Genomic DNA, 23,057 nt, shown 5'->3' on the forward strand with positions numbered 1-23,057 from the left:
CTTCCTAGGCTGCCCACATTCACGTTCACCATGACGTCCGGCTGTCCCCTTCTACATCGTGTGGGACAGCCCTTGTCACCGCGCTTTGGCTGCGGCTTGGTCAAACTTCACTCTCACCGCGTATCACGTTCTGCGCGCGCCAGCAAAATCTTCGCTCGAACATCGTGGTGACCACGACGCCCTTCCCTCCTCTACGCTACCTTTCGCTCTTTGTTTTTCTACCGCAACTTTCGACAGACAACTCTGGAGTGCGGAGCCTTCACAAACTGTTCTTACCAGCTGAGACAGCATTGGCACGATGACGGATCGAGATTGTCTACAAATCGTGGATGACAGCGAAGACGAGCAGGTCGAGGTTGAGCTGATCGATCTAAGTATGAAATGCCTTTCATTCACTCAGACTTCTTGCTGACAGAAGCTTTGTAGCAAGCGAAGAAGATCATACCAGAGGTCCGGTAGATCTTTATCAGAGCGCAGGGAATCGTCCGAACCTTGCCTCCAGCGCAACGCGAGCGCAAACACAACCAAATCGCTCAGATAATGAAATACGTTTGCACAGATTGGCAGATGGTACAATCATCCGACCTGGCGACACGGTCGAGATGCACATCCCTCCTCACCGAAACGCAGATGCGGAATCTTCGGGCGACTTTCTCAAGATTGTGAAGATATGCAAAGAGCATCAGACAGGCCAGATCACACTTCAAGGCCATCGATTTATGCGAGAGAAGTATCTCATCGGCAAGGACTCCGATGGAGAGGGCCCACGTCTGAATGAAGTCGTGCAGCACCTGGTCGTAAGAGAAGATGACGATAGGCCAGGGTTTGTCCAAGGGCTGGAGGAAGTCCCCATAGCACAGGTGGAACGGAAGCGAGCAATCGACATAACAGAAAAGCCGTTCCCCATGCTTAGCTTCCGCGACAAACCTGCCAGCACCTACGAGGGCCTGATAGGTATATCCAGAACGGAGCAGCGGAGACATATCTTTCAAAGCGGTGCACTGGTCTGTCGGTGGAGCCGAACCTCCATCATATCACCGAATGGTGGTGTATATGGCGGCATATACCGACACGTGTCGAAGACAGGAACGACTGCGCCGCAACCTTCTCAGCAGTCTGGAGCCAACTCCAGTCCCACGCCGCATGTCAACATGTCTGCATCCTCGAGAGGTCACGGACGAACATTGTCATTGGAAGAGCTATCCACGCCACATACGCCTCGAACTGCGCTTCCAGCAAAGAAGCAGCGATACAAATTCTTCGACATGTTCTGCGGCAACGGAGGGGCCTCGAGAGGTGCTGATCAAGCCGGTCTGACGGTCATGGGTGGCTTAGATCACAACGAAACGGCCATGGAAGCCTGGGAAAAGAACAACCCGGGTGGTATCCCGTTGTGCATGGACTCTTTCGAATTCCTGAAGGACCTCAACCACAAGATCATTGGGAGATGTGATATTCTGAATATCAGCAATCCCTGCCAGACTTTCAGTCCTGCCCAGTATGTTCAGCTTTCAATTCATTTGTTGCGGTTTGACTTATCTAGCGTAGTACGTGGAAAGGAAAGAATGATGAGGTTAATATTAAACAACTGAAGATCATCAAGCCTCTGATCGAAGCGTTGAAACCGCGGGTGGTGGTTCTCGAGAACACCACCGGGTTAGTCAACTTCAAGGAAAATCGCAAATACTTCAATAAGGTTCTCAACAGTATCAGCACTGCCGGATCCGGATACAACTTACGCTACATGATCGTGAACATGGCCGACTATGGTCTGCCTCAGGTACGGAAGAGAGTCGTGATCATTGCGGCTAGGTATGATTATTTTTGCAGCCAAGGTTTGCCTGTACTGATAAGTCTCAGGAAGGGCACACCATTGCCGCCATTCCCAAAGCCGACCCATGGTCCGTCGGGAAACGGCCTAAAGCCATACGTCAGCATCGGTGATGCATTGAAGATCCTCGATCGACTTCATACACGTGCAGAGAGCGACCTCTATCACACACTGCACAAGCAAGTTTCGTGCCAGGAACGACTGTATGATCCGTTCGCAAAGTTCATCGATTGCATCGTGACGAAAGGTGTGACGACTCCTCATTGGAGCGGCGAGAAATTCACTCCACGAGAGTTGGCGCTGCTTCAGTCACTCCCTTACCACCACTATCTAGCTGGCAGTTGGAACCAGGCGATCAAGCAAGTAGGGAACATGTTCCCGCCGTTGATGGCAGAGTTGGTCTACAGAACGTGCGCGCAGACACTCGAAGCATTCGATAACGGCTTCATCACAGCGGATGAGGATATTGACGATCTTAATGTCACCTTGATCGAAAAGGGTATTGATATTCCCGAAATATCGCACACGCCAACTTCTCTATTCGATCTTACCGGTCCGGCCACTCAGTCGCCATACCAGTACCTCTCTCAACCGGCATTGAGCGACGCGAACCACGTCGATTATTCGTCTGCTTGGGCAAAACGGGCATTCGAGGGATATGACTTGGAGGTGAAGAGGGAAAAGAAAAGATCATTCAGCAACAGTCCGAGCAATGGAGATGGTAGAGACGACACTCCTTCACCTGCTGAACCCAAGAGTAAGCGCGCGGCGACTAGCACAAGAGAGAGCAGCTTCTGGCAACACTACAATGGAAAGACTATCGAACTGTCTGATAGCGAGGAGGAAGTCGTATGAATGGCTGTTCGCTCTACGAAGGAAGAACGCTGCAAGAGGACGTCAATCTTGTCTCATGCATCATAATGATCGCTTGTTTACGAACGAGTACTTGCTCTGACACGTACAGCTGTCGGAGTCTGTAATTTTTGGACGTAACATGAGGATTATTGTACAACGTCTGCGCGTTACTGCTTAGGCAAAGAGGGCGTGCGCGCAATGCGCACACCACCACTTTCACACTATACTATTGAGCCTCCTCTTTCTCAACACCACGATGCCAGTTCAAGACGCTCTTGTAGATATAAACGCATTAGGCTTTGATGAAGGATTCTTGTACCAAAACCTTGCTAAAAACACAACTGTTGACACTCAACTTTAACGCATCAACACAAGGGGAAACCGTATCGCGTGAAGCCCAGGCGCTCAAACAACAACTAGTGCACCCATGCAATGAGCAGGCGTGTGAGGCACATACCTCAGCTCCACTGTGCTACACTGACCAAAAAGGTACGGTACTGCTGTAGATAGCAGGTACTGGGAGCTGAACAGTATATACCCGTGACAAGGAGCTTGTGCAGTACATCAAAGGACTCACAGAGAGACACCTCATGCCTACAAGGCAAATGATCAGGAATTTTGCAAAGCTTATAGTCAGGAAGGACATGTTACGATCCTACGTCCTACGATAGGACAACGGGGCAATAAGTAACCACCAACCAAACACGGAGACCTGGGAGTAGGTGCGGCACGTCAAGACCGCCCGGCCAGCGCCTAACGGGATCGCTCGCTCGCAAAGCAGACCCCATGTGACAAGCTTGTCAACGAGCATGGCGTGGTGCTCGTCAACGAGCCACAATCAATCCGGATAGGCCAGGACCGAACCTGCTCGTCAACAAGCAGGATCTGGTGGGCAGTATATAGCACGTAGACATGTTGCCCTTATGGCATCGTGTTCAACTTAGTCAATCAAGTTTGTCTTTGGATCTCAACCGACCTTTAAGCTAGACAGTCTACTCTGTACTACTTGTTGTCACCCCTGCTGTGAGGCAACAGCTCGGCTCCACTGCGCTACACGGCCCAAAAAGGTACAGTGTGCTGAATAGCAGCACTGAGGCCGAATAGTCTATATACCTAGCCGTGGCTGAGTATACCCGTGACACCTGCCTTTGAGACAGACAGATCATATCTGTACTCCTCATTGCAACCAACACACTTTGCACGCAACATTTGCATCGCTTGACTATGTTATCACAACGACATCTACTCTAGGGTTTATGTACAGTACTCTTTCAAACATGGGTATCATCGAATCATCATCATCTGCTGTCGTCCGGTTCTGCCCAGCAGGCTCACTTCATCATTTCCACGACGTGCCTCGCCTCCTGCACCACGCCAACCAGTTCCCGGCGCTGCCCCCCTAATGTGATGTCTGACGTAGCAGCGCCCTCATGTGCCTCTGCTTCCTCCGCTTCGTCCAGTCCATCATCACTGAGCCTCTCCAACATGGCCTTGATCTTGATCTCAGTTCTCGCAAAGACCGTCTGACATGCCAGAAACAATAGCCCTCTCTTGCACAGCTCCTGCTTCTCGACTTTGAACTTGAAGTCTGACTCGGGGAAGGAGAACCCAACCGATACGCTTCTCACTGCAACAAGCTCTGATACAGCCTTCGTGAACCGTAGATTGCCTTCGATGATATGAAATGCCGTCAGAACCTTCTTCACGTCCAGCGAATCATCCAAGCTCTCGTCATCTGAAGACAGTGCGCCGAACACTTCGTCACTGAAGCTCGCATACGATCGCGTATCAGCCTTGAAACTCAGACTCAGCAGTGTCGACTTGACGAAGGTGAGTAAGTGCGTCAGGTTCATTATATAGCGCTCTGCAGCAGGACAGATGGGCTTCCATCCTCCAACACTGGGCTCCGTTCTCAACTTCTTGGGATAGTACAATGGATCGATTTCCAAGTGCTGTAGCAATGGGAGGTCCTTGACTTGCAGTGGTGGTTCGAATGCGCCGGACCCTTCGACATCGTCATCGCTTTGGCTCGGCAGTGTTGTGACGTAAAAGGTGTTCTTGCCAAAAAAGGCATTCCTGGCTTCCGCATAGATCTGCTTGTTGACTCGAAGGATCTTCGTATCCAGGCCATATCTGGTGTTTCGTCGGGCGATGACACCCTTCAACGGTTTGTCTGCAACGAGAAGGTAGTCGTAGATGCGAAGTCGAAGCTCAGGCGGGAGCATATCGAGGAAAAGAGACTTAATCGTCGGCGCCATGGCTAACAACGATTGGTATGCGACGTTCGCAATGGGGAAGGCGCTCGCTGCTGCAGCACTGAGGGAAACAGCGAGTATGTATATTTAGGCGTGTGTGTGATTTTCGACTCAAGGCTCCACCAAGCCTTTTCTTTCTTTGCAGGTTCCAAACTCCTCATAGGATCAGATGTTCATATAAAAGATATTGACCAAACAGCCATAACCCGGGCGCAGCACACCTTTGTACCTTCGCACCCCAGCGGCCCCCATCCGCCTTAAAAAGCCCTGCATCCACAAATTCTCCGTTCGCTCTGCCCGTAGACTCGCCACCCCTTCCCAACTCACTTTCCGTCACCCCACCCCAGATCCTTACTCGCAGAATCTACCATTCAGGAACGCCATCCCACACACCCACATGGCGACCACCGTTGCAGATCCCTGCAACGGAAGCGCTCCGGGGCCTGTCAGCCGCGCTTGCGGTGACGATGGCGCGTTTCCAGAAGCTTTCTCGAACGGCGGATGAACGCTAGAGCTGCAGAGAACAAAGCGAGAAGGAAGAGACGCCAACGCAGAAGCTGCGCATGCGGTTAGACCCGCGGGATGATCGGCGTGAAGGCCTGAGCGAGAGCCCTAGCAGGGTGCGCGGTGCAGCTAGGGCGAGTGCGAACCGTGAAACATCGCTTTTTGCTTCGCCGTGAACACTGTTCGGTGGTGTGTCACCCACAGTTCCCGTCTCCACTGCGCAGGAAAACACCTCCGCAATCCAGACAGTCCACAACATGTAGGAACATACAAGTGGTGCAACAGTGCCATTCGCCTTGCCCGAGCGTCCATCATCATGCATACCCTCCCATATACCCACGGCTCGTTCTCCCAAGCATATCTCTAGGAGTAGCAACCGTTCTGCCTATTGTTTCAGGCCGCAACACTAAACCTACACCACCACTCCCCATCTCACCACCGATGACGGCTCACTCGTGGTACTTCTGTGCTTCACATAACAATGTGTCATCGGACTCAATTCCGGCTCGCATGATCAAAGAATTCTTTGGCAAAATAAGACGATGAGAAATAGACGGTCCGATGATGCAAGGCCTGAGTTTGGCCGAGATTGTAACATGTAGTGGCGTAAGGAAAGCGAGCCGATTATGGAGAGAAATGTCATGGTATATGCGGGGAATCTCCGGATGTCGAAAGGTAAGAACGGCCGCTGAAGCATGGATAGTGTTGTGGTGAATTAGTAGATTTGGCCGTTGCTGACCGTATTGTTCGGCACTTCACTCGCTCAACAATCAAACAAAAGGCCAAGAAGAGAATCCTTCGAAAAGACCCGAAAATCTGGAAAGAAAACACTGAAATCTCATTTCGTGGTTGTCGTCATTCATCATTCATTCGTTGCGTAGTTATCAATCGTTCCTGTCTAACATCATTCCAATATGCTGGACGTAAAGTAGAAAAAAAAACTCAAGGTAGTCATACAATCATCTCTTCGTTTAACTGCGTCTTGTAGCAGACGCTTAGTAGTCCCTTCTCTTGACAGTCTTCTTCCTACGCTGAACGACAGGTGATTCGTCACCATCAGAATCGGACTCAGTGAAGTAGTCATACTCTTCATGGACCTTGTATCCACGATCGGGGCGTCGACTATCTCTGCTCCTGTCACGACGTCTGCGGCGATCATCACTATCGTAGTGACTGCCGCTGTCGTAATGCCTGTCGCGGTCATCACGGTCATCGCGTCTGCTGCGGTCGCTGCGGTCGTCACGATCATCTCGTCCTCGAGACTTTGAGCGGAAGCGGTCAATGATACTTCGGCTTCTAGCTCGAAGGCCTCCACCGCTCTTCCGGTCCCGGCTGTGGGCGCGATCTTCGTGCTTTCGGTGTCGAGAACGTGAGCGCGAACGCGACGGGAGTCGCCCATGCTCGTCTTTGGCCCTGCTTTGAAGTAAGTCTATGTCCGAACATCGCTTATCCTAATCTCTACAATACACATACCGGTCGACATTCCTAGTAGCGATCGCCTGCCCACCCAACGCACCAGCCGCGGCACCTGCTAGCATAGTCAGCCTACTCTTACCCGCAGCTCTGCCTGCAAAGCCTCCTGCCAACGCACCAGCCACTGTAGCCCCTAGATTTTTTGTCCGCAGATCCATGTCATCGAACCTTCCACGCATGTCAGACATACGAGAACTTTCACGACGCGGACTGCGGGAATCTGCAGACCTAGCTCTTTGCCGATGTTCTCGGCGATTGTGCTTGGTACTACTACGACGGCTAGGGGAGTGGCGGTCGTCGTACGGAGCGACTTGCTGGTCGGAGCTGCGGGGGTTGTAGGAAGAGTGATACTGGTTTTGGTCGAATGAAGGCTGAGAGCGTGATTGCTGGCGGTAGAATGGTGGTGGTGAGGCGTATCCGTTTCCAGGAGGGTAGGCGGGGTTGTGAGCGGCATAGATTGCAGGGTTGTAAGGAGCATACGGCGCATTTGCACCAACTGGCGGAGAGTTAACACCAACAGGTGAAGGAGGAATCGGAGCCGCAGGCATCACTGCAGGCGAAGGAGCATATCCAGGGCCAGGAGTGTAGCGCGCTGCGGAGGCTGATCGCGGCGCTTGACCGGCTTTTGCGTGCTGGATTTCCTCACAACGATGTGCAGTTTCGTCACCGTAAGCTACTGCAGGCGGCGAGGTGCCGTCAGATCTGTTGACGGGCGGCTGTGTTGGAAACGATTGGCCGTATGCTGGCTGGGGAGAGTTAGTAGGAGGGAGGCGTAATACTGCCGCAAGAGGCGGCTCATAGGATGGCGAGAAAGAAGCTGAGATTGGAGTGCCACGATGGAGGTGATCGAATAGGTGAGGCTGCAGACCAGCAAAAGGAGATGGGGCGTTCGAAGGCGGCCGGTTCAGCAACAGCGGTGGACAAGAGTTCACCGGTGTTGGATGAGAGGCCATCATCGGAACTGTCGCACTTCGGAAACAAAAGGGACTATTTACCTGTGTTGGGTAGCTGTACTGAGGCTGGGCCGATGTTGGTCGGTAGTCACCCTGGCCCGGCCTGGAGGCATGTTCCTGGGTGTTGTATGGCGCATACTCGGACGTTGGCGGAGGCGGGAAATACGGTTCTTGACCCTGACCTTGCTCTGCGTGTGCCATGTCTTTGCCGCTGTATTCTCCTTCCACGTCTCTACTGCGCTGTTGGTCTCTTCCGCGACTTAAGCTCCTACTAGTGCTTCTTCCCGTGCTCTTTCGGCGTCTGCGCTCTTTCCTCCTTTGCTCTTCTTCGTAATCTGTATCGTGGCCGCTGTAGTCTGAATGGTCGTTTAGAGGGCTGCGCTCTCGTCGCGATCGCTCACTGTTGCGCCTGGACTTCTCTTTGGGCGGTGATCGACTCTTCTTGCCGTTCTTTTTCTCTTCTCCTGACCTGAAGAAACCGCCCGGGATTTTCTCAAAAAATTTGTCTGGTATCTGTTCGGCGCCGTAACCGAGCGCCTTGAATGCAAGAACAGACATCTTTCTATGGGGCGCTCGCCAGGATACCGGATGGCGAGGTTTGGCGTGTGACGTAAGGTAGGCTCAGCAGTCTCGGCTGCGATTGGGCCACAACCGGCGTACCTACGGAAGCGCGAGGCGGCTTGGTGAGCAATAGCGTGTGGGTAAGACCGTAGTGAGGGTTAGGCGTCTGCAGCCTCGGATGCAAGTCGTGTATAAACAATATAGATCTGAGGTTTGAGGAGGATGAATTTTGGGGAGGTTAGGAGCTTTTGCTGGCGTGATGAAGGCACAGCGAGGTATAATAGCTTTAGTGGCAAGCGCATTCTAATCCACACCGGGAAGGAAGCAATTATGCCAGTCGGGCACTTGCGCTTCAAAGTCATTATAGCTGTGATTTGTCGTTGGTAAGGTAGCGCAAACATGGAGAATAAAAGTATGACATCACACGTCTCGAACCTCGTCACCGCCCAAGACTGCGCCTGAATTGCACACTTGGGATGAGGAGTCGCAGATCTCCCCACGGAAATAATTTACCTGCCGCAAATGCATCTCCCTTGCGCAAGGCGTCCTGTCTTCAGATATTTTGGTGTCATGCTCTTTCAAAGGATGTTTCGTGGAGCTGAAGTTTGTATTGGGGTCTCTTGTTAGTGAGTACGTTTGTGCCCAATGCTGAGATGACGTAGTGTCCTTCATAAGCCACCCCAGATGATCTCGTGAACACCCGCATCCTCCTATCGCGAAAAAGCACGGGTAGGATCGCGGTAGTTACCAGCCGACGAAAGAAGCGTGAGCAGAGGAGCTCCTTACCGGAACCAATGCCTCCATCCGCCGCGGCAGAGATCCCAGTAACACCCTGGCTACAGCCATCCTTATGCAGGGCACACAGGGACCATCGTGAGCTTCACTGGTGCGTTGTTCAGCTTCATTAACGGAGCCATCCGCAAATATGCGGCCATGTGCAATTGCGACATGTTCGAGCATCCATCTCACCGCCTTCGCGTCTGGAGTGTCCTTTGCGCGTCCTTGCGTGGCGTCTATCTTTTGTCCTCTTCTCTTCTTATCATGCCTGTTGCATTGGTCACAGGCACGTTCGACAAGCGGCGTTCTGGCGCTCAGTCAAATTTGCTTGACATGGACGCATATCTCACCCAATATGCTCTGTGATATGACCACTCGTCTTGTTGCGCATAAGCAAGGAATATCTGTCGCGAAGGAACGCCAGTCGTGGAGGCTTGAGCTTCGTGGACAAGTCAGGTCTGGATTGCAGATGTAGGCTTCGACCTGCAAGTGTTGCCAGCATCATGAGTATCGGGAAGCAGGTTAACGACCATAAATAGGGTATCTCTCTACTTTGAACACTATCAACTCCAAAGAAGACTCTTACAATAGAGAATGGCGGCCTGAACTTGGATGTGAACTCCTTTCAAACTTCCTAAGGGCCGCTAGGCGGGGTTCTGATCTCACCCGACGGTCTTCCAGAACTGTCCAGCACTTCGACCATGTCTTCCACCATACCCAAGAATCTCTGCCTGTACTCATCGCTGTTTGCAGTAATGCTCATTGGACCATGATCTTTGCCAAACTTGAGCGTGTTGTACAGCTTGACCAAGCCGGTAAAAGCATGTGCTTGCAATGCGTCTTTCGACCAGAAGAAGTCCAGTACGATGGCTCGGTAAACCCACTTGCCGTCCCGCGAGACGACACCTGTACGCCACGTCGAGCCACGTCCTGGAGGATTTGGGACTCTGTGTTTTCCGGAGTTCAGCTCTGCCGGAAAGCGAACCAGGAACAGCGAGTAGTCAACCGCATTGTTCTCCTGCAGAAGCTTGCTATCCTTAGATAGTTGCGCAATCAGCTCTTCTTTCTGATCGATGGTGACCCTGATCTTGTCCTCGAACTCATCGATAAGACGTTCTTTGACGCTCTCTGGTGCCAATCTGCCGCCGGCGATATCTCGCTCTGGGAAAAAGTAATCGTTCGGTTTCAGATCGAATGTCTCCCATTGCTTCTGTTGGTCCCTGTTGCAGCTTGACTTTCCATACAATATGTTCTCCATCACAATGTGGTGGCTCGGAGTGGCGCCGAGGAAGGCACCAAGCGTCGATGTCGGGCAGTAGAGAAGGTCGGTTATGCGGACGAGAAGAGAATCCTTGTTGAACTGCATGTGATCGACATAAGGGTCGAGAAGTCGTTTACGAAAGAAGGACTGTTCGAAGTGACGCGGCAGTGACTTGACTAGAAACTTAGTATTCGGTGTCGTGAAGAACGTCTGCGATTTATTAGTGGTGAGGCAGACATCTCATTTCTCACGCACTGAGCCAGAATATCCCAGATCTCCAACAGACTTGAGATCCGTCCGCTTGCCCTTACTAGGGCTTCTGAAACTTTCTGTGTACTCTTCCTCCTCGATCTGCCACGACTCATTCCTCAGCTTCTTGAAGATTTGATCACGATAGCGTGCAAGCGTGAGCTGGAAGATAGAAAAAAAGGCGAGAATGCGCGCAAGCAGGCCTGGGCGGACAGTCTCATCGTTGCTCACAGGCTTAGTAACGAAGATAGCGCGCAAGATGGAGGTACTGATCAGGCGCTGGCGGCGTCCCATCTTGAGCGTTGATGTTGTAGTTCAGTTGTCGCGCGCAGAACCGCGATGTTTGTGCAGTTCTCTATTTACAGTCTCGGCAGCTGACGTCACCTCGCGCTAATCACATGCGTTCTTCTCATCACTGCGCTCTGTGTCCTCTTCACGCCAAACAACCATCAACGTCAACTTCGCCTCCAAGCCAAGGCCGCGGGGAACGTTGTGGAACGCGCAAGCTCGCGCGTTGTCACTGTTTTCGGTCACCGGTGGTACAGAAATGCCACGGCCGATGCGCCTCTCGATAGCCGCTCCTGCGTATGCAGGTCAAACGCTCCTGGGTTGCTGATTGAACCATACTCCAACGGCGAAGGGGAGTTCCGTTCAGCCACAGCGCCCCGTTCCTAGCATGTGGCATCTGAAGATCTTGTAACAAACTAGACCCCGTAGATGGTTAAGCGATCTCCCGCTCGGATCGAATCCCGCGGTATCAATTTCGGACCCACCACCCTGAAGGGCAAGTGTCTCATAATCAGCCGGAGCGATATTGGTTGAAATCTAGACGAACGGTTGATCTCAGCAACACAGCGGTCCACTGATAGATTTGGCAACATCTAAACGTTGTGCTGTATTGCCCTGAAATCACACTTGATGCTAACTGTGATGCCAGAGCCAGGTAACCCCCTCCGAACGTTCGTCTGGTCAAGCATCCAGCCTCTCCACTGACCCAACTCTTGAGCACTTAGTCCCATTCGGTGCCTTGTTGGCGTGCGAGACTGTCGTCTAGACCTCCACATCAGCAGCATGCCGAGCTAAACGTCCCGTTTCACGCACAGTAGTGCCTCATGACCCACTAGCCCTCCTTCCAACGCCGTAGCTGTGGCCAATTAGGGGTTTCCCATTCGAAGTAGTCGACGAAGTACAAGCCCTCACCTCAACTGTTGCATGTCTGCATGGTTAGCTTGCCTGCAGGGCTTACGGGGCTACCGCCGACACAAGTATATTTGGATATACCTCCGCTCTAGGCGTGTTCTTGATCATATAAATCAGCAACAACTCTTCCACTGGCTGTACCTGCAGCGTTAATTCTGGTCTTTTACTTCTTCCGTTACCCTTTTCATCCCAACGTACATACTCTTAGATACCCCAAATCATCGCGGGTCGAGATTCCAGTATGGCCGCCGCAGACGTTCAGCAGATGCCCGCCCATGAGCCAGCCCCTCCAGCACTCCCAGACTACCTCACTGACCCCGATGCTGTTCTGAAGGACACCGAGGTCAAGTGGCGGTACGGCAGGGCACCAGATTACTCAAAGACAAGACAGGTCTTCTCTGAGAGTGAGTAGCACCAAATCAGCCACAAGGCCACAAAGCTGACAATACCTAGCAAAGCAGAAGTCACACGAAGCCGGCTCCCTTCCTGAGCTCGTTCAGAACCTTGTCAAGAACTGGGAGGTTGAAGCCTCCTTCAAGCCCGTCATCAAGGACTGGCGTACCATCGACCACGAGAACTACTCGTTCGCCATCAACGGCTCAGAGCCCGAGGGTGCCGAAGCTATGCTCAAGGTCGGCACATACAACGCCATCATCGCACCCAATGAGTACTACTCGCCCGATTACTCAGATTTCGCAAGCAGCCACAAGACCTTCAAGCGCATGATGCCTACCTTCGCGTGGGAAGTCCTCGAGGTGTACAGCGGACCTCCCACGGTCAGCTTCAGGTGGCGACACTGGGGCGTCATGAAGAACGATTATGTCGGTATCAATAACAAGGGCGAGAAGGTGACCGCGAAGGCGCACGGAGGCCCCATCGACATCCAAGGTGTCACAGTCGCCACTGTCAACGACAAAGTGCAGCTGCAGTCTGTGCGAACATGGTTCGACCCCATGGATATGTTCAGGCAGATTGCGGCCAACGGCGTCGTGAAGAAGGAGACAGTCGACAAGAACATGGCACCTGCCGATGTAGTTGACAGCACATCAAGCGGTGCAGCAACACCCACCACCACCACTACCACAACAACTAGCGTCACCGAGGCACTCGAGGCTATGGGTCTCGACAACGCGGCTGCTGCAGGCTGCCCCTTCGCTGCCGGCGCACAGAAGCAGAACGGCGAGACTGAGTTGCCTGAGGGTCATCCTCCTGTCGAGGAGAAAATCGAGCAGGTTGTGGCCGAGTCTCGTAACAAGAATGATACTATTAAGACGGAGCTCGACCCTGAGCAGCATGGCAAATTTGACCAGGAGGTCGCTGACCACCCTTTCATGCCGGGTGGCTTTCGCTAAGCTCGCAGTTCTAAGCAGTTAGAGATTGTTGGCTTTGCAATTGTTGCGTTGGAGCGAGATGTTTGCACGCATGTGCGATTTGAGAATAATACCGTTTTTCAACTTCCACATCGTCACTTCACTTATGAGATTCGCCTTTTGTTTTACAATGACGCATATCCTGTTGCCCGCATATTACTTCGATAGCATTTAGTCCGAGCCCATGGTCACCTGACGCGCAAGCAGATGCTACCCAAGTCGTACGTCTGCACGGAGAGCTGCCAAATGGACTCCCTTCCCGACAACAGACCTCTTCTCCATTTCTTAATGACCGTCGTGATTTAATTCAGGCTGTGTTTTTGGACCCATAGAGACTCAAGATACGTCATGCATCATGAACATGGGTGCCCTGACGGTTCGATGCATGTTTGGCCACGTGGGAGGAGCACAACATGAGCTCGTGAGGATTCGAAAGCTGCCTAGAGCAACTAAACACCCCTCAGCTGCCTTTGAAGACAGACTCTTGTTCTAGTAGATTCTTAAAACTTGAACACCGATACTGTATATGTTGGTCGTTGGGTTGCAACCTCGATTGAAAGGCCTGGCGTTGTCGCGTGCGAACGTTGGGTTCTGACAGTGCGCAGCGAACCCTTGCGTAGGGACACCGCCTTCAAGCACAACGACGCAATATCGATGACAAGCCGCACGTCGTAGTCGAAGCTTCTAAGAATCTCTGTAGTTTGTAGTTCGTTCATTGTTCGTTGAGGTTCGACGGCCTTCACCTGCGTAACGCTCTTGGCTGACGCGCTAGAATCCGGGATTACGGGCCAGTCGGGAAAGAGCCGCAGCAGCCCTCACTGACGTCTCGCATTCACCACCAACACAGCCATTCTTCCCCAGCTTGTGGCGAGTGCAACGCGTGGCTAATCAGCATCGAGCTATTGAATCTTCAGCGTCGCCAGCCTGGCGAGTGCGACACCAGAGCATTCATGTGCTGCCTAATCGGCGCATAGAGCACCACGGCCCCGCTGAGCTGGAGACACGACATCTCGAACTACGGACACGATCCCTCTCTCGACATTCTTAGCGCACCGCCGCCATGCCTTCGATCCTGTCCGACGAGGACAAGCTGACGGTGAAGCGCACCGTACCCAAGTCGGCGAACAAGATCCACGCCGTCGCTGTTGCCAAGCTGTACATTGCCTACCCAGACAGGCACAACTGGACATACACAGGGCTGCAGGGTGCAGCAGTGCTGGCGAACGATCTGGTTGGCAACACCTTCTGGATCAAGCTGGTCGACATATCAGTAAGTAGGCGCAGACAGTTGGTAGAGAACACACTAACATGCTGTAGTCTGCCAACCGTGGCGTCATCTGGGACCAGGAGATATACGATACCTTCACCTACAACCAAGATCGCGTCTTCTTTCACACCTTTGAGCTCGAAGAGTGCCTAGCAGGACTGTCGTTCGCGGACGAGAAGGAGGCTAAGACGTTCAAGAAGAAGCTGGATGACCGCGAAAAGAACGCCCACAAGAACACAAAGAACAAGCCGTTCGGCGCAGCAGCAGGAAGCAGTGGACCGGTCACAAATGGAAAGAGTCATGGACACGGCCTCCTGGGAGGCTTGTTCGGTCACCGGCATTCCTCGAACCCTGCGCCGCCGCCGCAGTCCATCATACCTCCGTCCGCGGTGAGCGTCGTATCACCTTCTCAAAGTAGCCATTCCAATGCCACAAGCGCACGAAGCTCCGCAATCGATACTACAGACCCGTCATGGCAGCCGCTGCTGAAAGAGTTGTTGGCAATGGGCATTACAGAGGACCAGATTGAGGAGAACGCAGACTTCATCAAGCTGTATATTGAGCAGAAGAAGCACGATGAGAAGGCTCAAGCTGAGAACGAGGCAAGAAGAGCAAGAGCGCCTCCACCTCCTCTACCGAGCGCACCGCCGACAGCGCGAACCATAAGTCCTCAAACCACCGGCAACTCGAAGCGTGGGCCTCCTCCAGCACCGCCGCCAGCTCGAAGAACGAAGAGTGAATTGCCCAATCGCAACTCGTCCTCGAGTCCTGCACCGCCATCGCCTCCACGAGAGCCCTCTCCGCCCCCTGGCCCACCGAAACCTGTTTTCAGAGCACCTCCCCCGATCGCAGATGCTGGCAAATTTGCGAACCAACCTCCTGCACCATCGAACCGAGCACGAGCGCAGTCTGGTGCTGCTTCTGGGCCTCCCCCGCCTCCTCTACCGCCGAAGACCCCAGTACCGGCCGAAGACCAACCTATGGGAGGCAAATTTGGCGTACCGCCGCCATTTACAGGCAGTCGAGTACCTTCAGGTGCACCTCCTCCACCTCCAAGTCGCGGGCCTGTTCCACCTCCGCCTCCTGCGCGAAACACTCCATCGGCACCTCCTCCATTACCGCCGAAGACACCAGGAACATCACTCCCACCTCCTCCTCCACCGATGAACAATGCTCCGCCAGCACCACCTCCTCTACCACCAACAGCATCTCGCCCAGTACCGCCTGCACCTGCTGGCTCAGCACCCGTTCCACCGCCGCTACCTCCTACATCCTCAATCCCACCACCACCGCCAATGCCAGGAAGGTCAATCCCTCCTCCTCCACCTATGCCGAACAGTGCGGTTCCCCCTCCTCCGCCAATGCCAAACAGTGGCGCTCCTCCACCGCCGCCGATGCCAAACAGTGGCGCTCCTCCTCCACCGCCGCCGATGCCAAACAGTGGCGCTCCTCCTCCTCCACCGCCGCCAATGCCCCCAGGCTCTGGACCGCCTCCGCCACCGCCTATGCCGCCAAGGGATGCTGGTCCACCACCCCCTCCTGGCGGTGCTCCACCACTGCCAAAGGCAGCTACAGTTGGGCGCGATGGTCTTCTGGCGGACATCCGTGGAGGTGCAAGATTGAAGAAGGTTTCAGACTCGGAGAAGAGAGATCGCAGTGCAGCAACAGTGCCTGGAGCAGAACCAGCTTCGACACCTGGTGCTGGTGGTGGCTCTGCAACACCGGGAGCAGATGCTGGCTTGGCTGGAGCATTGGCTAGTGCACTTGCAGCGAGAAAGGCTAAAGTCAGTCACAGTGGTAAGTTCCAAATATTCTTTCTAAATTACTAATATGCTGATATACTCGCAGATGATGAGTCGGACAAGGACGACTGGTAGATGAGCATTGTCGAAGATTGAGACTAGAGGAGAGACACGCACCCGAGCATACGCTTCTTCCATGGACTACAAGCCTAACGACAATGAGACTGCGTAGTAATATCGCAGTGAGATCCGCCAACATAACGAATGACGCAGTCGCGGTTAGCTTGTGGAAGAAGCAGCTAGCGAAGAGCCAGATTAGGACCCGTTGTAGGACAAAGTCGGGGGAGGGAGACCAGAAGTTGTACAAAGCTTTCAAAGCCACATTTACATGCCAGGTTACCCGCACCGTTAGTGCTCTCACTCATTTTGCTTGCACAACTCCACTGCTTAATCCTCTTTCCGTTTCTGAACATGCGGACGACAGATCGGCGGAATCTTGCCTCTTCTGATCGTATTCCCGTCGTTTGGGTGCCGAATGCCAGAACAAGATACATTCTGCTGACACTTCTCGCACCTTTAAACCTCTCCCTCCCCCGCAAAAATACTCGCAAGAAACCCAAGTTCACAACTGCCTCGCCATGGCTCCTCCACATAACCCAACCACGATCGCCTCGATCGAAGCAGCGAAAACAATATCAGGCCCTCATACTCTCTACATTACACCTTCATCCTCGAACGCCTCTCGCCCCCACTCTCCCTAAACGCCATAGTTCTCATGCGCTGCACCTACCTCCTCCCCGCCATGACCCTCGGAAAATCACACCCCCAAGCTCCACCCCTGCACCTGCACTTCTTGCAACCGGAAACCTTCCTCGTGACCAAAGGCACCTTCAACACCACTATCGGGTACGACCTGCAGGGCAGAGCGACTCAAGATATCTTGTATGACAATCTAAAGAAGTTGTCCGCGCACGTGGAGCTAGCGCTTTTACTACTCCAAGCTCTGAATTTGGGCACACTGTCCGTTCAAGCCGTACCTCAAGACTTGAAGAACGAAGAAGGAATGCTACACATATGGCTTACGTCAGTACTTTCGGCAGTTCCAATGATGTCCGGCGCTCTCGAGTCGAACAACGTCTTTGGTCAATTACGCACTCTGTATATCAGCATGGGTGGCACTTTCAGTGTTGACCTGGCTTAATTGTTTCACATACCGTCTCTGCGGTGTCTGTGTCTAGCGAACTGTTGAGCTGAAGAATACGAGATCAAACCGCAGGACTGGCCGGTCTCAGATTCGGGTATACAGTACTTTGGACTCGACAATATCTGTTTTGAGTCATCCAGTATCCCATTTCATCTCATCTTTGCGCTCAGTGCTGGTTCAACAATTAGACGTCGTGATCAAGCACAGTGAGCCCGATACCTTTCGCTCTCCTATCCGAGAAGGCCTTGCTAACGATCTACACAGCGTTCACGAGAGCAAGTCACAGTAGGCCCAACGCGGACGAATTCACGGCATACACTGTAGCAATCTCCGACGCATTGATCAACGCATGCGTGACCTATGGTGAGAGGGGCGTCTTCCTTGCTGATGGCTTGAGGAACGGCAACGTCTATGAGGATCTGGTCCGACGGTTCATGGAAAGGCTAGACTGCCGCCTAATTGGCTTCTTACACCAGAAGGCCGGAAGATGTTGTTCTTGAAAGACGTGAACGAGGCACGCCGTTGGATTGAGTCGCGTTCGATATCGATGGTTCACTAGAGTACAGTAAACTACAGTGATCCCTGGGGATATCGCAAGTGGCTCATATGTATAAACTGAAGGCATCCAGTGATCACATTTAGTTAGTGCTCGGCTTTTTTTCGATCCATCGAGAGAAGCCGGTCTCGAATGTAGATATGACGGTTGAGTTGTGTACTGCGAGTGTCACGTACTGAAGACGAGAACGAGTTGCGTCAAACGTTGATTGACATACCGAGTCACTAGTTGAGCAGGGTAACACGGAACTTATTGCGAAACAGTCGACATCTAGGTTTTCCTATGACACTGTAGTACATTTTGATATCTATTTCTTCACATACAGATCAACGTACTCATCGACATCCATATTGTCAATGGTCTTGGCATCCTGCGCCAGAGCGACGAGCTTGTCAACGTGCTCAGCAGGGTAGTGAGGGCCAAGATGCCTCTTGTACTTGGCCAGAATCTCAGGCTTAGCCTCCTCACGGCGCAGACGGTGTCCGAGAGGGGCCTCAACAACCTCCTCGTCAAGAACTGTGCCGTCCTTGAGGGTGACGGTGAGCGCGTTGGAGATGGTGCGCTTCTCAGGGTCGTGGTAGTCCTTGGTGAATTGCGGGTCCTCGACACAGCTGATCTTCTGGCGCAGGGACTCGACGAGGGCGGACTGAGCGGCCTCGCTATCATCGGGGTAGTCGGTGGCCTCGAGACGGTCGAAGACGAACATGGTCGAGACCATGTACTGGACGCAGTGGTCACGGTCGGCGAAGTTCTCCATGGGCTTGAACTGCTTGTCAATGATGCGGATGCAGGCCTCGTGGGTGCGGTTGACGACGTGCTCGATGTCCTCGGCAGACTTGCCCATAGCCTTGAGCTTCTTGTTCAGGCGCTGAGCGGCCTCGACAGCGGTCTGGGAGTGGAACTCGGCTATTGCTGGGTTAGCACACAATTTCAAACCCTCAAATAAGACTGCAATTCTTACCAGGATAGGAAACCTTGAAGAGAACGTTCTCCATGACGTAGCTGCCGTACGGGCGCTGGAACTGGAAGGGCTTGCCGCCAAAGTTGACGTCGTAAAAGCCCCAGGTGGGAGCAGACAGAACGGTTGGCAGACCCTGCTCACCCTTGAGCACCTTCAGGACGAGGTTTACAGCGGTCTGGCAAGCATCACCGGCAGCCCAAGACTTGCGCGACATGGTGTTAGGGCTGTGCCTGTATGTCCGCATAGACTGGCCATCAACAAAGGCTTGCGAAACAGCGTCACGAGTTTGAGCCTCAGTGAGACCCATCATCTTAGAGACAACGGCGGTCGAGGCAAGCTTGACGAGGATAACGTGGTCGAGTCCGACCTTGTTGAACGAGTTTTCAAGAGCCATACAACCCTGAATTTCGTGTGCCCTGATCATAGCCTCCAAAACATCGCGGACCTTGAAGATCTTACCGTTTCCAAGGTTTCCTCCGTTCTTGTTTGTACGGTTGATCCAGTCGGCAGTCGCGAGAATGGCGCCCAAGTTATCTGAGGGGTGGCCCCACTCAGCAGCAAGCCAGCAGTCGTTGAAGTCCAACCAGCGGATCATAGCACCAATGTTGAAGGCACCGTTGATAGGGTCAAGCTGGTAGTTTGTACCAGGAACCTTTGTGCCGTTAGGGACGACGGTGCCCTCGACTGTAGGGCCAAGAATCTTCCTGCATTGCTCGAATTGCAGACCCTCGAGACCGCAGCCAAGAGTGTCAACAAAGACCCAGCGCGCTGTGTCGTACTAAATAGTGTTCACATTAGTCCAGGCTGGTAATTGGTAGTCCGTTGGCCATACCGCAAGCTCAGAGTCGATGGAAACGTTGTGGATGTAGTTTGCGATGTCCTTGATCTCGGGATCGTACTCGCGCTTGCCGCTGACAGGCGGTGCAGCGCTCTTGAGGGAAGTCATGGTGGAGAAAGAGCTTGCAGTTGCTGCGCGGGGAGCAATTGAAGCTGTGGGGGTAGCTCGGAGAGCAATTGGCCTAACAGCTCGGCTGATGACGCTGGATCGTTGGCGGAGTGTGCGTGAAGCGGTGCTGCACAGATTGCGACTGAAGGCCGACATGGTCAGTTTGGCTTCTTGAGCTCAATGACCACAATGCAGCTTGAGAAGGGAGTGTCGTACTAGGCGTGATTTGAGAAGCTCTGGACTCTGAGGAGATAAAGCATAGGAGTGACGCTCGGCTCTCAGAATTCGGGAGGAGGTGTACCGGTACGCCGTGCTCAACCGAGGCTGCAGCTATGCAGTTTTGACGTGTCAGCGACGCCGATGCTTGCGGCACACATCATGGGCGCTAGATGAGGCTCAAACAGCTGTACAATCCCTTCAACTCTCATATACCAACGACAGATCGAGGTCATTGGCTGTCAAGAATAGATGAATGCGAGGTTGAGGCTTCTCTGCCAGCATCCTATACCCCGCCTTAACCCGCACTCCACGAACGCACAGACGTCTCGGGCTTTGTGTAGCCAAGCCTCACGGTCCTCTTGATTATCTGACCATCTGATAGCAGTTTGGCCGAATACTGCCGGACCTCAAACATCTCATACGTTCGAAACTTGACTTGCTATAAAACGAACTTCCTTCAGGTATCCAGAGTGCGTTCGACTGCTTCATATCTTAGATCGTATCGCCGAACTACAAAGTCTTCTTGTTGGGTCCAACACTCCCTCTCAACTTTCCAAGCTTGAAGACATAGGTAAAGTACCAGTCGAAGATCTTGGTTGGCATCCACTTCCACCCAAACCATACGATCCAGCTCATCTTCCCCTCCCAGATCTCCCTTTGTCGGCCAAACCAGCCATCTCCACGCAGCACCTGCCTCACACAGCTCCTCGCATACTGCTTGGTGTCCATGCCCAGCTGTTGGCTATGTGTCAACCTTGACTCGTACTCAGGCGCAAGCGGCTGCATGTATGAACCCGGCGGTAGTTCGCGATGTGTTCGTGCAATGTTCGACTTCACACCACCTGTGATGACATTTACGACTCGCACACCAAGGGGCGCAAGCTCGACACGCAAGGTGTTTGTGTACGAGTGGAGCGCCGCTTTCGAGGCATTATAAGGCGCACCCCAGACGTATGGCAGGATGCCTGCTACGGAGCCAGTCTGAACTATGGTGCCCTTTGCTTCGATGAGAAGGGGAGTAAACTCTCTGCACATGTGCATCACCGCAAAGACGTTCGCCTCGAAGAGCTCGTGAAGCTCATCGGTATCATAGTCGAGCGCTGGAACGACATAGTTCCGCCCAGCGTTGTTGTAGAGGATATCGAGCTTGCCGTTCGTTATCTCGGTGACGCGCTTGCAGAGTTCCCGGATCGATTCGATGCTCGTGAGCTCGAGTGGGAGGAACGTGATATTTTGGTGCGGCGAGGAGTACTTTGAAGGGTCACGAACAGTGCCTAGCACTTGGAAGCCCTTCTCAGCAAATTCCAGTGCGAGGAAGTGGCTTTCACATGTCAGTTGGAACAAATGCAGTCTGGCGATTGACCTACCCAATGCCTCCAGGTGTACATCCTGTGATCAGCGCAAACTTCTGTCTCTGTTGCTCGGCCATTATGATTACTATCGGGCGGTCTCTAGGAGTCTCCGTCGCCAAAGATCACTTTCATTTGGTCAGACGGAAGCCCACGGGCGGAAGCTTGGGCCACATGCCTCGGTTGTTCTTGCCCCACTCGATCCCCACTGCCACATGCCTCTGATGTCTCACCTGCTTTCGAGCCTATCGTTCCTCCTTCCGGACGCTGATGCCAACGATCCGTTGGTATTCTCCAAAGTGTAAAGAGCTATGGAGCTCTTCCTTCAGCTAAGCTGTCTTCTGTGCTCAGCTCCTGATCCAACTTGTAAACACTCACCTTGACAGCTCCTATCGTTAGCAGGATAACAATCATCAATCAAGAAGACATCAACATACAATCACAATGCCTCGATCGATATGGGTACAGGATAATATCCTGGCGCTGCTACGCCCTTCGCTGCTTCTTCTGACTGGTGCCTATCGTTCGTGTCAAGCACTTGCAATCATTGAATAGGCCTAACATTGTAAAGACTTCTTCATGACCATCCTCGAAGTCATCTTTGTCGAACGCAGACCACTCACGCTTTTCAACATTACCAAGCTCCGCTATAAATCGTTTGCACGCCTTTGGACCAAGAATGGAGAAGCGATGTCTATCGAAATGCCGGGTCCCCTCACGGAGCTACTGTCAACCTGCGAAGGCGTGGTCCTCAACATAGGCCCTAAATCCGGTGAGATACTGTCCCGCTTTAACGCAAACCGTATCACAGTCATGTACGGTGCAGAACCTGCCGAAGATTTCCACACAGACCTGTTGAGGAATGCGCAGAAGAAGGGTTTCGGCGACAAATATCACGCCTTACAATGCGGTGGTGAACCTGAGAGCCTGATCCCGGCGCTGTACAAGAGTGGGATTTTGGAAGTCAGTGGCAGGGCCGGTCTGGCTTCGGATGGCGTGTTCGACGAGATCTGCTGCGTGCGAGTGTTGTGTGGCGTACCTCATGCCCAACAGACCATCAACGGGCTTTACAACCTCCTCAAGCCCGGCGGTCGTATGATCATCTGCGAACACGTCGTCAATCCATGGAGGACCGAGGGTCGGATGCTCGCACGGTTCATGCAATTAGTCTACACGCTGCTCGGATGGCCATTCTTCATGGGCGGTTGCGAACTACAAAGGCACACCCCAGATTTTCTCAAGGACGCTGGCGAGTGGGACAAGTTCGACCTGAAGTACTACGGACCGAAGGATGCGATTCCATTCGTTGTAGGAGAACTGGTGAAGAAAGGAGGAAAGTCATACGCTGAGGTTGTGAAAGAGTAAACGAGATGTACGCCGCGGTGCTATAACGATAACACCTCTGAACGCCTCTGAGCGCAATCAAGTTTCAATCTGGCGCAAAACTGACCATGTGTACTGCAGTGTGTACAGTGTTAGGCAGCCTGAGATGTACTTCGAAAGGGCGCGACTAGCGCCGCACTC

General features: G+C 53.0%; 11 protein-coding genes across 11 annotated transcripts; 6 read left to right on the forward strand and 5 right to left on the reverse strand.

Moving 5' to 3' along the window:
- Positions 1–298: 298 nt before the first annotated feature.
- On the forward strand, positions 299–2,686 carry BU25DRAFT_489777 (S-adenosyl-L-methionine-dependent methyltransferase; the record flags this gene model as incomplete). Its single annotated transcript, XM_033711443.1, has 4 exons — positions 299–374; positions 427–1,498; positions 1,549–1,812; positions 1,861–2,686. The coding sequence occupies 4 exons, from the start codon at positions 299–301 to the stop codon at positions 2,684–2,686; spliced, it is 2,238 nt and encodes a 745-aa protein (XP_033563970.1).
- A 1,251-nt stretch (positions 2,687–3,937) lies between these two features.
- On the reverse strand, positions 3,938–5,087 carry BU25DRAFT_485828 (uncharacterized protein). The gene has a single exon (XM_033711246.1). The coding sequence runs from the start codon at positions 4,942–4,944 to the stop codon at positions 4,018–4,020; it is 927 nt and encodes a 308-aa protein (XP_033563971.1). The 5' UTR covers positions 4,945–5,087; the 3' UTR covers positions 3,938–4,017.
- Positions 5,088–6,359: 1,272 nt separating this feature from the next.
- Positions 6,360–8,640, reverse strand: BU25DRAFT_274134 (uncharacterized protein). The gene is made up of 4 exons (XM_033701856.1): positions 7,147–8,640; positions 7,037–7,086; positions 6,919–6,973; positions 6,360–6,858 (listed from the first exon to the last, which is right to left on the reverse strand). The coding sequence occupies exons 1-4, from the start codon at positions 8,427–8,429 to the stop codon at positions 6,441–6,443; spliced, it is 1,806 nt and encodes a 601-aa protein (XP_033563972.1). The 5' UTR covers positions 8,430–8,640; the 3' UTR covers positions 6,360–6,440.
- Positions 8,641–9,231: 591 nt separating this feature from the next.
- Positions 9,232–9,791, forward strand: BU25DRAFT_274173 (uncharacterized protein). The gene is made up of 2 exons (XM_033701858.1): positions 9,232–9,694; positions 9,749–9,791. Exon 1 carries the CDS (start codon positions 9,358–9,360, stop codon positions 9,682–9,684), a length of 327 nt encoding a protein of 108 aa, XP_033563973.1. The 5' UTR covers positions 9,232–9,357; the 3' UTR covers positions 9,685–9,694; positions 9,749–9,791.
- BU25DRAFT_409044 (uncharacterized protein) lies at positions 9,738–10,857 on the reverse strand. The gene has a single exon (XM_033705968.1). The coding sequence runs from the start codon at positions 10,573–10,575 to the stop codon at positions 9,844–9,846; it is 732 nt and encodes a 243-aa protein (XP_033563974.1). The 5' UTR covers positions 10,576–10,857; the 3' UTR covers positions 9,738–9,843.
- A 927-nt stretch (positions 10,858–11,784) lies between these two features.
- BU25DRAFT_274245 (uncharacterized protein) lies at positions 11,785–13,530 on the forward strand. Its single transcript, XM_033701860.1, has 2 exons — positions 11,785–12,323; positions 12,373–13,530. The coding sequence occupies exons 1-2, from the start codon at positions 12,161–12,163 to the stop codon at positions 13,269–13,271; spliced, it is 1,062 nt and encodes a 353-aa protein (XP_033563975.1). The 5' UTR covers positions 11,785–12,160; the 3' UTR covers positions 13,272–13,530.
- Positions 13,531–14,200: 670 nt separating this feature from the next.
- BU25DRAFT_274214 (WH1-domain-containing protein) lies at positions 14,201–16,601 on the forward strand. The gene is made up of 3 exons (XM_033701859.1): positions 14,201–14,559; positions 14,607–16,353; positions 16,405–16,601. The coding sequence occupies exons 1-3, from the start codon at positions 14,350–14,352 to the stop codon at positions 16,431–16,433; spliced, it is 1,986 nt and encodes a 661-aa protein (XP_033563976.1). The 5' UTR covers positions 14,201–14,349; the 3' UTR covers positions 16,434–16,601.
- A 499-nt stretch (positions 16,602–17,100) lies between these two features.
- Positions 17,101–17,499, forward strand: BU25DRAFT_420041 (uncharacterized protein; the record flags this gene model as incomplete). The annotated part of the gene is made up of 1 exon (XM_033707975.1): positions 17,101–17,499. One exon carries the CDS (start codon positions 17,101–17,103, stop codon positions 17,497–17,499), a length of 399 nt encoding a protein of 132 aa, XP_033563977.1.
- Positions 17,500–18,256: 757 nt separating this feature from the next.
- Positions 18,257–20,217, reverse strand: BU25DRAFT_409048 (2-methylcitrate dehydratase). Its single transcript, XM_033705969.1, has 3 exons — positions 19,852–20,217; positions 19,020–19,797; positions 18,257–18,964 (listed from the first exon to the last, which is right to left on the reverse strand). Exons 1-3 carry the CDS (start codon positions 20,119–20,121, stop codon positions 18,366–18,368), a joined length of 1,647 nt encoding a protein of 548 aa, XP_033563978.1. The 5' UTR covers positions 20,122–20,217; the 3' UTR covers positions 18,257–18,365.
- A 375-nt stretch (positions 20,218–20,592) lies between these two features.
- BU25DRAFT_438732 (NAD(P)-binding protein) lies at positions 20,593–21,642 on the reverse strand. The gene is made up of 2 exons (XM_033709074.1): positions 21,552–21,642; positions 20,593–21,505 (listed from the first exon to the last, which is right to left on the reverse strand). The coding sequence occupies exons 1-2, from the start codon at positions 21,611–21,613 to the stop codon at positions 20,695–20,697; spliced, it is 873 nt and encodes a 290-aa protein (XP_033563979.1). The 5' UTR covers positions 21,614–21,642; the 3' UTR covers positions 20,593–20,694.
- Positions 21,643–21,807: 165 nt separating this feature from the next.
- Positions 21,808–23,039, forward strand: BU25DRAFT_389085 (uncharacterized protein). The gene is made up of 2 exons (XM_033704499.1): positions 21,808–22,056; positions 22,105–23,039. The coding sequence occupies exons 1-2, from the start codon at positions 21,978–21,980 to the stop codon at positions 22,896–22,898; spliced, it is 873 nt and encodes a 290-aa protein (XP_033563980.1). The 5' UTR covers positions 21,808–21,977; the 3' UTR covers positions 22,899–23,039.
- The last annotated feature ends 18 nt before the right edge of the window (positions 23,040–23,057 follow it).

Source organism: Macroventuria anomochaeta (genome assembly GCF_010093625.1).
Source record: "Macroventuria anomochaeta strain CBS 525.71 unplaced genomic scaffold BU25scaffold_9, whole genome shotgun sequence".
Classification (NCBI taxonomy): domain Eukaryota; kingdom Fungi; phylum Ascomycota; class Dothideomycetes; order Pleosporales; family Didymellaceae; genus Macroventuria; species Macroventuria anomochaeta.

Excerpts from the sequence above, each read along its gene's own strand:
- BU25DRAFT_274173 (XM_033701858.1), top strand. The coding sequence starts at position 9,358 with ATGCGGCCATGTGCAATTGCGACATGTTCGAGCATCCATCTCACCGCC.
- BU25DRAFT_274245 (XM_033701860.1), top strand. The coding sequence starts at position 12,161 with ATGGCCGCCGCAGACGTTCAGCAGATGCCCGCCCATGAGCCAGCCCCT. Across the intron at positions 12,324-12,372 it reads AAGACAGGTCTTCTCTGAGA|CAAAGCAGAAGTCACACGAA; the intron begins GTGAGTAGCACC and ends GACAATACCTAG.
- BU25DRAFT_274214 (XM_033701859.1), top strand. The coding sequence starts at position 14,350 with ATGCCTTCGATCCTGTCCGACGAGGACAAGCTGACGGTGAAGCGCACC. Across the intron at positions 14,560-14,606 it reads TCAAGCTGGTCGACATATCA|TCTGCCAACCGTGGCGTCAT; the intron begins GTAAGTAGGCGC and ends AACATGCTGTAG. Across the intron at positions 16,354-16,404 it reads GGCTAAAGTCAGTCACAGTG|ATGATGAGTCGGACAAGGAC; the intron begins GTAAGTTCCAAA and ends ATATACTCGCAG.
- BU25DRAFT_485828 (XM_033711246.1), bottom strand. The coding sequence starts at position 4,944 with ATGGCGCCGACGATTAAGTCTCTTTTCCTCGATATGCTCCCGCCTGAG.
- BU25DRAFT_438732 (XM_033709074.1), bottom strand. The coding sequence starts at position 21,613 with ATGGCCGAGCAACAGAGACAGAAGTTTGCGCTGATCACAGGATGTACA. Across the intron at positions 21,506-21,551 it reads TGTACACCTGGAGGCATTGG|CCACTTCCTCGCACTGGAAT; the intron begins GTAGGTCAATCG and ends GACATGTGAAAG.
- BU25DRAFT_274134 (XM_033701856.1), bottom strand. The coding sequence starts at position 8,429 with ATGTCTGTTCTTGCATTCAAGGCGCTCGGTTACGGCGCCGAACAGATA. Across the intron at positions 7,087-7,146 it reads GAACATCGGCAAAGAGCTAG|GTTCGATGACATGGATCTGC; the intron begins GTCTGCAGATTC and ends CATGCGTGGAAG. Across the intron at positions 6,974-7,036 it reads TCTAGGGGCTACAGTGGCTG|GTGCCGCGGCTGGTGCGTTG; the intron begins GTGCGTTGGCAG and ends CTATGCTAGCAG.
- BU25DRAFT_409048 (XM_033705969.1), bottom strand. The coding sequence starts at position 20,121 with ATGTCGGCCTTCAGTCGCAATCTGTGCAGCACCGCTTCACGCACACTC. Across the intron at positions 19,798-19,851 it reads CCATCGACTCTGAGCTTGCG|TACGACACAGCGCGCTGGGT; the intron begins GTATGGCCAACG and ends AACACTATTTAG. Across the intron at positions 18,965-19,019 it reads CTTCAAGGTTTCCTATCCTG|CCGAGTTCCACTCCCAGACC; the intron begins GTAAGAATTGCA and ends ACCCAGCAATAG.
- BU25DRAFT_389085 (XM_033704499.1), top strand. The coding sequence starts at position 21,978 with ATGCCTCGATCGATATGGGTACAGGATAATATCCTGGCGCTGCTACGC. Across the intron at positions 22,057-22,104 it reads TCTTCTGACTGGTGCCTATC|ACTTCTTCATGACCATCCTC; the intron begins GTTCGTGTCAAG and ends AACATTGTAAAG.
- BU25DRAFT_409044 (XM_033705968.1), bottom strand. The coding sequence starts at position 10,575 with ATGCAGTTCAACAAGGATTCTCTTCTCGTCCGCATAACCGACCTTCTC.